The sequence below is a fragment of the Rutilus rutilus genome (assembly GCF_951802725.1).
Source record: "Rutilus rutilus genome assembly, chromosome: 21".
Taxonomy (NCBI): domain Eukaryota; kingdom Metazoa; phylum Chordata; class Actinopteri; order Cypriniformes; family Leuciscidae; genus Rutilus; species Rutilus rutilus.
Window position 1 is genome coordinate 11,747,468 of NC_140226.1, and position 11,732 is coordinate 11,759,199.

General features: G+C 39.2%; 1 protein-coding gene across 4 annotated transcripts in view; it reads left to right on the forward strand.

The window, feature by feature from the left end:
* The window catches only part of mapkbp1 (mitogen-activated protein kinase binding protein 1), a 57,612-nt gene that overhangs the window by 44,563 nt on the left and 1,317 nt on the right, over nucleotides 1-11,732 (forward strand). For 2 of the 4 annotated variants that reach the window (XM_084393081.1, XM_084393082.1), the window contains 15 exons: nucleotides 1,518-1,639; nucleotides 4,484-4,559; nucleotides 4,647-4,758; nucleotides 4,835-4,898; nucleotides 4,985-5,107; nucleotides 5,202-5,335; nucleotides 5,517-5,563; nucleotides 6,594-6,821; nucleotides 7,242-7,366; nucleotides 7,661-7,800; nucleotides 7,903-8,088; nucleotides 8,181-8,256; nucleotides 8,374-8,663; nucleotides 8,954-10,000; nucleotides 11,537-11,622. In XM_084393081.1, coding sequence (XP_084249207.1) covers nucleotides 1,518-1,639; nucleotides 4,484-4,559; nucleotides 4,647-4,758; nucleotides 4,835-4,898; nucleotides 4,985-5,107; nucleotides 5,202-5,335; nucleotides 5,517-5,563; nucleotides 6,594-6,821; nucleotides 7,242-7,366; nucleotides 7,661-7,800; nucleotides 7,903-8,088; nucleotides 8,181-8,256; nucleotides 8,374-8,663; nucleotides 8,954-10,000; nucleotides 11,537-11,622 — 2,856 coding nt within the window. The remainder of the gene's footprint in view (nucleotides 1-1,517; nucleotides 1,640-4,483; nucleotides 4,560-4,646; nucleotides 4,759-4,834; nucleotides 4,899-4,984; nucleotides 5,108-5,201; nucleotides 5,336-5,516; nucleotides 5,564-6,593; nucleotides 6,822-7,241; nucleotides 7,367-7,660; nucleotides 7,801-7,902; nucleotides 8,089-8,180; nucleotides 8,257-8,373; nucleotides 8,664-8,953; nucleotides 10,001-11,536; nucleotides 11,623-11,732) is intronic. The other 2 variants (XM_084393083.1, XM_084393084.1) reach the window with 1 other exon arrangement.

Genomic DNA, 11,732 nt, shown 5'->3' on the forward strand with positions numbered 1-11,732 from the left:
AATCTCAGTTGGTCATATAATCTTTGCCATAATTCTGCTATTTTTATTGGCCTTCTCTAATGTTAAAAAGTAGCATTTCCCTCATTGGTCAGAAGTCAAGTCAGGTCACCTTTATTTTTATAGCGTCACGCTTTATACAATAGAAGTTGTTTCAAAGCAGCTTCACGGTATTAACAGGAAGGTAACAGAATCAGTGATGTAAACTTCATCAAATATGAGACAAATTCAAGTTCTGTTGTAAACCAGCGATAGAAAAACAATAGTGACATTAAGGGCTGCATGAAATTGAAGAAAAGTGTGATATGCAATATGATAATGTACAAAACAGAAATTGAATAATAAAATGTAAAAATAAAACTGCTTATGAATCAAATAAACACTGATTCTTATTAAATCTATAAAAGTTATTCAGTCAAATGCAGAGTGATTTTCTCTTTGTCTTTTGTTGATTGATTCACATTAAAACACAGACAGCAGTGGGTTTATTAGGCTGCTGTCTCTTTAAGAGCTAATGCACAGATCCAAAATACTGTTACACATACTTTTTATTCCTCAACTGTTCACTTAAAACATAACCGACTATTTACGTGAATACCATGTCTTTAAGCAATAATTTAACATCATTTTGTGTGCATTTGGCCATATAAGCTGCGGAAGAGAACTGAATTGGGGTCGCCCAATTGAACTGAACTGAATTGAACTTGCTATCTGAGTCAACATACAATTTTGTACATTTATGATATTTCAATAATTTCGATATATGTGCAGCCCGATATAACTGTGTAAAGTTAATTCATTCTGAAACAAGTTCAGTTCACCTATGAGCTCTACTGAAGACAGTAATGTTGTTATTCAGCTCCGTTCAGTTCATTTGTTCAGTGAGGATGAAACAGGATCCTGAGTCAGAGCTGTCAGACTCCTCAGGCCTAAAGAAACTGCTGCCAATTTTTCAAAGAACACCTGATTTAAAATAGGCACACAAGCACTTCACACCCTCCTGCAAATGAGATACCAACGGCCAGTGATTAAGTGTGAAACACAAACAAGCACTTTATTCGGATGTCTAATATGAACACCAAGAAAACAGCTTTGAAGGGCCCCAGTATGTTTCTGAATGAACATTAAGAATTATGTATAAGAATTAAGATCTACTGAGATTCATCTAGAAAACATGGACATAATTAAATAAATATTGCCAAGTTAGAACTGATATAAACATCAAAATGGCGGAGAAGATGAAATAAAATAGTAGTTCATAGTAGTCTTCTGGGAGGTATGAGAAAATACTAGTTACTAATTAGCTAATAGTGAACTCCATATATTCAACTGAGTGTTATTACTTTCTAATTTTGTAAATCAGAATGTGTTGTTCGTTAATAATAGTTACTAGAATGTTTATATTGCGTCACTCATATGTGTTACTGGTTTTGTTTTTACATTATACACAACTGAATTTTGATATGTAGCGCTTGAATCAATTTTCCTTGCTGAACTAATAATTAAACCCCTCAAAACAGACAGAAGAGGGAACAGAGTTCACGCGTACTCATCACATAGTGAGGAAGACTACTCTGTATGACATGGACATCGACCCCACGAGGAAGTATACTGTTGTTGGCTGTCAGGATCGCAGCATCAGGTTTGTTTGTGTTCTTTTTTCTTTTTTTTTTGGCAATCATTTGTATAGTAGTTGTAGTATCCTGTCCTTTTGTGCATCTGCTAGTTAAGCCTGTCTTCCAAGAAATTCCAGGCTATTACTTTGCTGATGTGTTTGTATCACTGCGCCCATGTGTTTTTGTATCTATATATACATTAATGTGTTTTGATTCCTGTATTTTTACAGTGTTTTGACTCATTTATGAAGGTATGATTGTATAGACAGGTGTGATGTGTATCGGGTCATCTGTAGCCAGGCTCACAGTGTTAGCAGATTATCACTCAGGTGTTTGCACAGGAGGATGGAATTAGAGGCTCGACTGGTTAATCCTGTCACATTTAGCATGTTCCATTTACCATGTGCATACACATGCAGACACACACTCACACAAACACACACTGAGTCAGCCTGTCTGTACTGTTCAGGTCTTAGACACCTGACCTGCCAAAATCATTAGACTCAATCTGATTGTCTCATCCTGTGATTGTTTAACTGGGTGACTGTCACAAAAACATGTCCAGGTCATATTTCAGCCTAAAATGAAAACTAAAATGATAATTTGCATATTAAAACATGAAACCAAATTTTTTAATTTTTCATTATTGAATCATTATTTTAATTATGCATTTTAGCATTTACATTTTAGTGTAATTAAAAAAAAAATCTGTGAGGATCTCATTAAATTCTTATTGCTATAAAACAGTATTTTACCATAAATATTATCATATGTATAAATGTACAATTAAAATAATACACCTTTTGTTTTTTGTTATTTTTCTTATATATATATATATATATATATATAAGGCTGCTTTGCCATAACAGATATACAGACGTGGATCAATTTGTTGGTACCCTTACAGTTAATTGAAAAAATGCTTCATTCCTCCTGAAAACTGAATAAATTGTCTCATGTATATCGCCATGCCTTTGGTATGTCATAGAGTATTGCATAAAAGTGTGAAAAGATAGTAATGCCATGTTAATGTTTATTCTACAGAGATATTCTAAAATGGTCTGGACAAATTTATTTGTTGGTACCCCTAGAAAAGAAATAGAAAAAATAGTATTATAGTGACGATTCAAGCTAATTGTTTTGCTTGATTAGTATCACACATCTTCAATGGTCTTTAATCTCATTCAGCCTATTTAAATGGAGAAAAGTTTAGTCGCATGTTAAAGGTGAAGGGTATAAGACCATCTCCAAGCAGCTTGATGTTCCTCTAACTACAGTTGCAAATATTATTAAGAAATGTAAAGCCAACCTTCCTGAATGTAGCCGCAAGAGGAAAATTGACCTCCGATTGAACAGAAGGATAGTGTGAATGGTAGACAAAGAGCCAAGGAAAACTTCTTAAGAAATACAAGCTGAATTTCATCAGTGTGTGATCGTACCATCCGACTGTTTTTGAGCAACAGTGGGCTCAATGGAAGAAGACCCAGGAGGACTCCACTTTTGAAAGAAAAACCGTCTCAGTTGCAGCTCATGGGTCCTCCTACAAGGATAACAACCCAAAACATACAGCTAAAAACACCCAAGAATGGCTGAGAACAAAACACTTTTGTGAGATTTTCCTTACTGCTGACTTGATCATTTTCAAGTTTTGCACTTTATTCTCCAGCATTGGCACTCTTTTCCTCATTGTGTTTTGTAAGTCTCACTTTGCTGTCCCACACAAAAGGGCAACATTAGGAAGGAACCAGCACAGCGCATGACTTGCAACTGTTTTCCTTTTGTTCAGTCGCAAATTCATTCTGCACTGTGGGCAAGAAAAATGCCAGGAATGTCGTGTATAATACAGCTGACCATTTAGTGCCTTTGTCTCATTCTCACTGGAAGCAGCATCTTTTCTACGCTGTTTGGTGCAGTGGCAATGAATGATCTTAAAAGAAGAAGGCCAGACCTATACAAATATATCAATAGAGTCAATAGCCACTGCTGTATGCCTGTGTACTGGAGCTCATTCTGGGTTTTCAATGCCTCTAATGGGCACAGACTCTTTTTGTTCCTCGTGTAAGTCATGTGAAGCCTGAGGGGTTCATTGGTTCTGCTCCTCCCAAAGCTGCCAGTGCCTTGTATGATCAGCTGTAAGGAATGACAGGTGGAGGCTTGATGCCATAGCGCCTCCAGGTGGCTGAAATAGAATGGGGCAAAATACAATTCTGCAGCACTTTTGCCAGGTCAAAAAAGTTCCAGATTTAAATGGCCAAATTATATACTTTTAGATTTTTTTTTCTCCCAAGGCTTTCCCAACTAAACCAATCATTATTTACACTAGCGTTCAAAAGTTTGGAGTCCGCATTTATTTGATCAAAAATACGTTTAAAACAGTAAATCATAAATATAATTACAATAAAAAAAAAATCTGTTAATTTATTTAATTTATTTCATTACTTCAGAAATCATTCACATGATCCTTCAGAAATCATTCCAATATGCTGATTTTCTGCACAATATATATATTTTTTTTATTATTACCAATGTTGAAAACCGCTGTGCTGCTTCCTATGATGGGAAACCATGATGCATTTTTTCTTCAGGATTATTTGATGAATAGAAGGTTCAAAAGAACAGCATTTATGAAATAGAAATCTTTTGTCATATATGTTTTTACTGTCACTTTTGGTCAATTTAATGCTTTCTTAAAGGCAAAGAGCCCTAAAAAAAAAGTATTAATTTCCTAAATAAAAATCCCACTGACCCCAAACTTTTGAATGGTTATGTAGCTTTACTTGATGTAATATACCTTTTCATTTTACACACACTCTAACCCTCAGGCGAGTGTCACAGTCATGAAAGTTTCTTGTTTTCTCGTTTATTTGCAGGATCTTTAACATCTGCAATGGCAAACAGAAGAAGGTCTACAAGGGATCCCAGGGGGAGGACGGGACCCTTATCAAGGTAGGCAGACCCTGAATTAAGAGATTAGGCATAATATTAGTTCAGATGACTCTCAGTCATACAGTTGTTGATCCATGTGTTTATTAGGTTCAGACGGATCCCTCTGGTCTCTATGTGGCCACAAGCTGCTCAGACAAAAACATCGCCATCTTTGACTTCTACACTGGAGAATGTGTGGCCACCATGTTTGGCCACTCAGGTAAGATCCTTAAAAATGCAAATACGTTTTAAAACTGAAATCAAGTCTAAGCATTGTGTTTGTTGTCCTCTTTTAGAGATTGTAACAGGAATGAAGTTTACTAATGACTGTAAGCATCTGATATCTGTGTCAGGAGACAGGTAGGCGCTCTGAAATCATGTTTCTCAGAATCCATTATTGACTTCATATTTGACAATTCATCTTACAATGTTAAATATGTGTTCAGCTGCATCTTTGTGTGGCGGCTCTGTCCTGAGTTGACCATCAAAATGAGACAACGGCTCTCAGACCTGAAAGAGAACAGCAAACCTGTTCAGAAGACCCCACCAAATAAACAACACACACTTGGGTATAAAACAAATCACACTCATTAGTTGTTTTTGCAATTACACATCACCGTTTTGAGTTTTTGTAATGTGTTTTTTTGTGTGTGTATGTATCAGCACAAGGAAAGAAATCCACAGCGCCCCAGTCATTGGCACCATGTCATCTGACAGCGACAAAGACGTAGAGGAAGAGGAGGGCATTGAGGATGAAGATGAGATGTTTCCTCGCCTGTCATCTGGCGAAGAGACAGGTAACGCATCTGACATTCTCCAGCAGTCTTAATAAACTGGTTTGGCTAGTTCTATATTTTACATCCGTCTCTTTTGGGTTGGGTAGGATCACGTTGTGTGATTTTATTGGGCGAGACTTCTTCCAAATGTTTACTTTAAGCTTTGTGGGCTTCTAATATTAGTATTTGTTTCTGTTACAAGGATCATCTGAAGAAAGCCGCAATACTCTAAATTCCCACATGAAGAAGGTAGGAAAATCTAAAGCCCTATTCGGATGGTAATTGTTTCTTATGTGGAAGTCTGTAAAAATACATTTGCATGGCACTTCAGTGATTAAACTCGTGCATTCGGATGGCGATTTATTCACGGTGAAGGAGCGAGTTTTGTGATCCTACAAACTTGAGAACACGCTGCTCACGTGGTCAGTCGCATGATTGTCGCATGATTAAATAAAATGTCATGTGCTTGGAATAAAAAGAATAAATGCATATTTAATTTAATAATTGGAAAATAATGTCCTATTTATTATTTTATCATTTAAATGTCCTGTTTAAAAATAGAAAGCTAGACATATGAAATCTCAAATTAGAGGAAATAAGTTAATGCAGCCTCTTATTTACATGAGGTAAACAAAGCTGCTTGGTTTATATTTTTAATGCATATTATAATTGTATATAATACATATTTAAAAATTGTGTTGCATATATTGCTGCCACAGTAACGACCCATTTCAAATGTTTACGTGCTTTGCTTTCTCTGTCTCCTTTTTGTTCTTAACAGCTCCCACTCGCTGAGGTGGAGCGGTGATGAAATATTGTTCTTGTAAATACTTTCCAGCATTTTATTAATAAAGGTGTACGTCTTTAAAATGCATAAAAATTACAGTTAAGCACAACAGTTATTGTACAGTGCTCCGCAGTGGTCAAAAAGTATTTAAAAGGTGAATTTCGAAGTGATCTCTTCTTGTAAACTCGGATATGTGGATTCGGACGGCATTTCAATTACCACACGACCTTGGTGTTTGTCAAAAACAGTAGGTAATTCGGCCGGGGATTTCAATGTGGGTGGTGGGAGAAAAACACTGACATTCTGGATTTGGACAGCAATAAAATCACCAACTGGCCCCTGTAAATGTTGAAAATACCTTACATCCCCATGAGAAACAATTACCAACCAAATAGGGCTTATGACAATTTCACATCATTTTAACTTGGATTCTCTCATTTGGTTTATTTCTTCTACATGCTGCTCTTTAACACACCTCTTCTCTCTTCTCAGCAATCCAGCAGTTGTGAACTTGAGGGTTCAGGTCCACGGCCAAGGCGGCGCTGGTCCAGGCGAATGGGCAGTATGGATCTGAAGGTGAAGTCCATGCTGGACCTGAGGCAGCTAGAGTCTTTTGCCTTGCCTCTCTTCCCCAGCAAAACCCATGTTCATAAAGATCCTCCACCGCCTAGGAACCAGGAACTGGGCAGCACCATCAGTCTTCAGACCATAGCTGCATGGGTGAGATACAGAATCCTTCAAAGAATAGCTATAGTTTTATATGAAAATAAGCAAAACATACGTATACACTTGTATCTTTGCATCTAATGTGATATAATGTCAAATATAGTCTCACAGAGCCAGACTTGGGCATAATCTGTTCCACTTTGCAATTTGAACGGACTAGAAACAGTTCACTTTTTGCATGAAATTTATCAAATTGACAAATTTATTTAAAAAACTGCATTCACCAAAGTAGAATCTCATTAGAATAATGCTGTAGTCTCTGCGACAGGTTGTAGAGACAACACAGAAGACATGAGTTAAATAAGAATCAAAACAGCTCTGAAATCAATGCCATAAAATGTTTATTTGTGTGCTTCTCAATGCAGACCTGTTTGTCTGTTCTGTACCATTTTGACTTGTGTATATTCTCTGTAGGTACCTGAAGAGAATGGACCAGAAGAAAAAACACGTCCCCGTTACATTCAGCTGTCTCCTCAAACTCCAGAGACAGAGGTCCTGTATCCTGAGGGATGTGAAGATCAAATCAATCTTGCGGGCAGGTCAGTTTAAAAAATAAAAAATAAACTTTGCAAAAACAAAATTCTGTCATTTACTCACCCCTATGTTGTCCCAAACCTGACTTTCTTTCTCCTGCGGAACACAAAAGATGATATTTTTTAAGAAAGAAAGTTATGCATTTTTCAAACAACATAAGGGTGAATAACTGATGGTGGAATGTCCATGTTTGGCTGGATTGTTCCTTGTATTGTGCAGTTCGAATACAATGATCTAAAACACCCAGCTGAGATGATCCTCAAATGTCTGTCCGCTCCCTTCTCTTTGTTTGTACATAGTGAGTATCAGGTGAAAAAGTTGCCCCATGTAGTGAGATGTGCTAAAGTGAACTCTTGTCCTGAGAAGCAGAGTCCAGACAGTGCCTGCTCTATGGATTATTCCAGCAGTCGTCTCTCTAGCCCCGAGCACCCTGGAGAAGGTAGAGAAAACTAAACTAGAAGACAGTCATTTTGTTAAAGCAATAGATGCAATGGGTCCTTGATGAGATAAAGGATTGTGTATTTCTATGTGTTCGCTGTAGACTCTGAGCCGACTGAGCCACTGAGTGTAGATGGAAACTCATCAGAACTGGATATGGAAGATCTTGATGAGGAAGAGGAGGATAGTTTGAGAAAGAATGAGGTTCAGACTCTTGTACCTCAGACCCCAGACCAGGAGGCCTTTCTAAAGAAGCATTTTGCAAACCTGTCGGACCTCAACAAACCTGGTAGGGTGTTAGTCATGTTCACAATTTTCTTAACAAAATTGTTATTATTGTAAGTATGAGTTCTCATACTATTTTTTTTTTTTTTTTGGCAGCAAGTCCAACCAGACTAAGTCCAAATATCTCTGACAGCATGTCATCGAAGTTCCTTTCTCAGAACTCCTCTAGCAGGTAAGACAGTCACCCTGTGAACAAATCCGTTCCAACTGTGACTTCTGTTTCAAATGACATTTGGACTTCTGAGAAGAAAAACATGACTTTGCTCTTCCATTTTTATTTTTTTACTAGAACTGCATTCTCATTCCCCACAAACAAAAGCACTGACAGTAAAACCACCAGTGGAGTGGTGCGGCCCCTTATCTCAGAGGTACGGCCCCTCATGGAGAATAAGAGTCCATGCAAACAGCAGGATTCCCAGGGCTCTGAGAGGACAACAGGTCAGCGTTTAATCCAAAAGAAACGCACACCTGTCATGGACTCCCGCAGACTGATCAGCCCCGTTGCTAAAGCTGCCGCAAGTTACAACAGTTCTGCGGGCATGAGGAAAGCTCAATCTATCCACAACATCTCCTCAGAGGGTAAAGCATCCATGAACTTGCGTTACAGAATACAGGATTTTGTTTTATATTAGTTGCTCCAGGGAGTCTGTCCCTGTATAGATGTACTGAACGTTGCTTTGTATAATGCTCACTAAAAAAGTCTTTAAGTCGTGTAGTGTTTTCCAGCCTTAAGTTGCTCCAGGGGCTTTTTCTTTGTAGTAAAAGTTATCTGCTATAATTTTTCAGTAGAAGTGTCTGCTAAATGAAGAATAATTTGGAGATTTTTCTTTTCTCAAATTAATCAACTGTTCCCTCCCTCTTCTGATCAGCTGACATTGTCCAGATATCCAGTCGTCCTTCTAAGGAAGTCCACCCACAGCCTCAGACCTCTGAAAGACCACGGCGTTCCCTTCCCACCGTCCAACCCACCAGCCCCCCCACTACCCTGTCCAGGGACATCACTACGCCTACGAAGTCCAAATCCCGTTCCTATATGAGTCCTACCACTAGCTCTATGGCCAAGATTTCCCGCTCTGTTTCAATGGGTGACAACTTGAATGTGGTGGAACTAGGAGAAGACACAGGATCTTCAGACCAACGCAGGAGCTCAGGTTCTGAATGTTCAAACCCTCGGAGCTCCTCCCAGAGCAAGCCCACCACTCCTGTTACCCATGTGTCTTCCTTTAATACTTTGGCATCCCCTTTTCCAGGCCCCTACACGCCCCATGCAGCAGTTATACCCACATTGAGTGCTGGCCCAACTGGAAACTCTTCCTCTAAAGGTCTCCAGGTCAAACTGACCGGCAGTTCTCGACCCCTGCTCCATATAGACATTCCCAATCCTCTTCCAGATAAACTCTCATTATCTTCCCTCTCACCGAGCAGCAAGAGCCCCAATCTTGTACAAAAGGAAAAGGATTCCTTGAGTAGAACCCCAACAACTCCTCCTTCACTTCCTGGAACAGTTCACTTGCCCAACAGCATTGTACAGCCGGTCACAGCTGTTGGTTTGAGCCCATCTGAAACCCCAGACCAGATTGAGCTCAGTATGGTACTTATTCCCAGCCAGACCACAAACTTAACGGAAGCTGAACTTCACTTACACACAGAGCCAAAAGAAGAGGATATCCCTGAGGCTGAGTGCTCTCCCATGAGTCAGTGCAGCACAAGTCTTCTACAGTCTTCCTCAGGAGCTCAAGACTCAGGTTTGCTGGGACATCAGTCTTCCCTCATTCCATCTTCCATTCTGCTACGACTTGGGCTGTCTAAACACATGTTTACCAAAGGGCTCTGGCCTCGCTCATCCTCCACCTCCTCCATCACTTCTTTCATCTCCTCTTCACCCTCTCCATCCATTAATAATTACCACCTGCAGGGTGAGGCATGCCCTTACTAACACTTGCTGTAACATCCACCCTCTAAACAAGTGGTACTCAACCAGTTTATGGGCCAAGTTTACACATTAAGGCCCGGTCTCACAGACAGGGCTTGGATTAAGCCAGGATTAGGCCTTGGTTCAATTAGGACATTTAAGTAGCTTTTAGAAAAAAACATGCTTTAGAAAAAAAAAACATTACTGATGTGCATTTTAAAATATGTCATTTCAAGTTGCTTTCAGTTAAAACAGCTCAAACATTAATTTTAGTCTGGGACTAGGTTTAAGCCTTGTCTGTGAAACCGGGGGTTATTTTACTTGCTAAAACATTCTTCATTAAACCAAAGACATGGATGATCCTCAAAGCATCAACTGTAATTCATAGTGTAAAGGTTTATGAACATACCACACTTAACATGCATGCACGCAATAAGCTTTGTTGGAACAGCATTACTACCAACTAAATATTGCCCTCAGATTTTATATTTATAGCAAGGAACAACATACCTATCAACTGATTATTGTCCTGATTTTAGGGTACTTTTCTGCAGAGTTAAGCTCTATTAAACCTGCCTGGAAGATTCTAGTGATCTTGTGGCGCTTTTCCACTACACAGTACCAGCTCGCCTCGACTCGCCTTGCCTTTGTTTGGTTTTCCACTGTGTAAAAGTTGTACCTGTACCTGCTTCCAGGTATTTTTTTTCGTATCACCTCCGGCGAGGTTCTGAGCAAGCTGAGGCAATACTAAAATGTGACGTGAAAACGCGGCAGACTGCTGATTTGTCAGAGAATCAGCGTAGTGACGTGTAGAAGATTACGTCACGGCAGTTTCCTGCAGCGTCGCTATGACGACCAGGTACTATTGTGGAGGTACTATCTGCATTAGAAAACGGAGCGAAAAGCGAGACGAGTCGAGTCGAGTTGAGCTGGTACTGGTAATGGAAAAGCGCCATTGAAGACTTTGATTAGCTGTTTCAGGTGCATTTAATTAGGGCTAGACCTAAATTCTTCTGGAAAGTGGCCCTCCAGGAGCAGGATTGGACATCCCTGAGTTAGGTCAAGGGTGTCCAATCCTACTCCTGGAGGTCTACCTTCCTTTAGTGTTTAGCTACAACCCTAGTTAAATATAACAGAACCCGTTAAAGGTCTTTGAAATTAAGGTTTGGATTGGAGTTAAACTCTGCAAGAAAGTGACCCTCCTAGAGCAAGATTGGACCTGGAACAACATTCCTACCAACCAATCATTAACCTCTGATCTTTAACGTCCTCAAACAATTGTCTTAAGATCATCATCAATTGTTTCCCTCCAGTTTTAGTTAGGGTTAGGGTTGTTGTTGTTCCAGGAAAATCAAATAATGTTAATCCATGTCATACTTCTGTAAATCACTTTGTGCTGAGTACCACTTCTCTAAATCATTTTCAGTGCTTTATTCTTCTGTTTCACTCTTTTGTATGCTCAGTCAAAATTGGATGGTTTTGTTGCAAAGCTCATTTTAAGACTCACTATGACTAACAGAGTTCGGTTTCTCTTTTGCAGACACATCTCTCAGTGTGGATTCTTGTAGGCTGGTTGCCAATGAATTGCAGAGCAGTTTTAAAAGAGCCTCCTACCTCTACAAAATGGTAGGTTATCATTAGGTCACATTCACGTGTAATTGTAGAGTAGGCTGCACTTCAGCCCACACGTCTGCCTAAACTGTTTTGTGCGGCTGACTTGACTCTAACTTTGCATA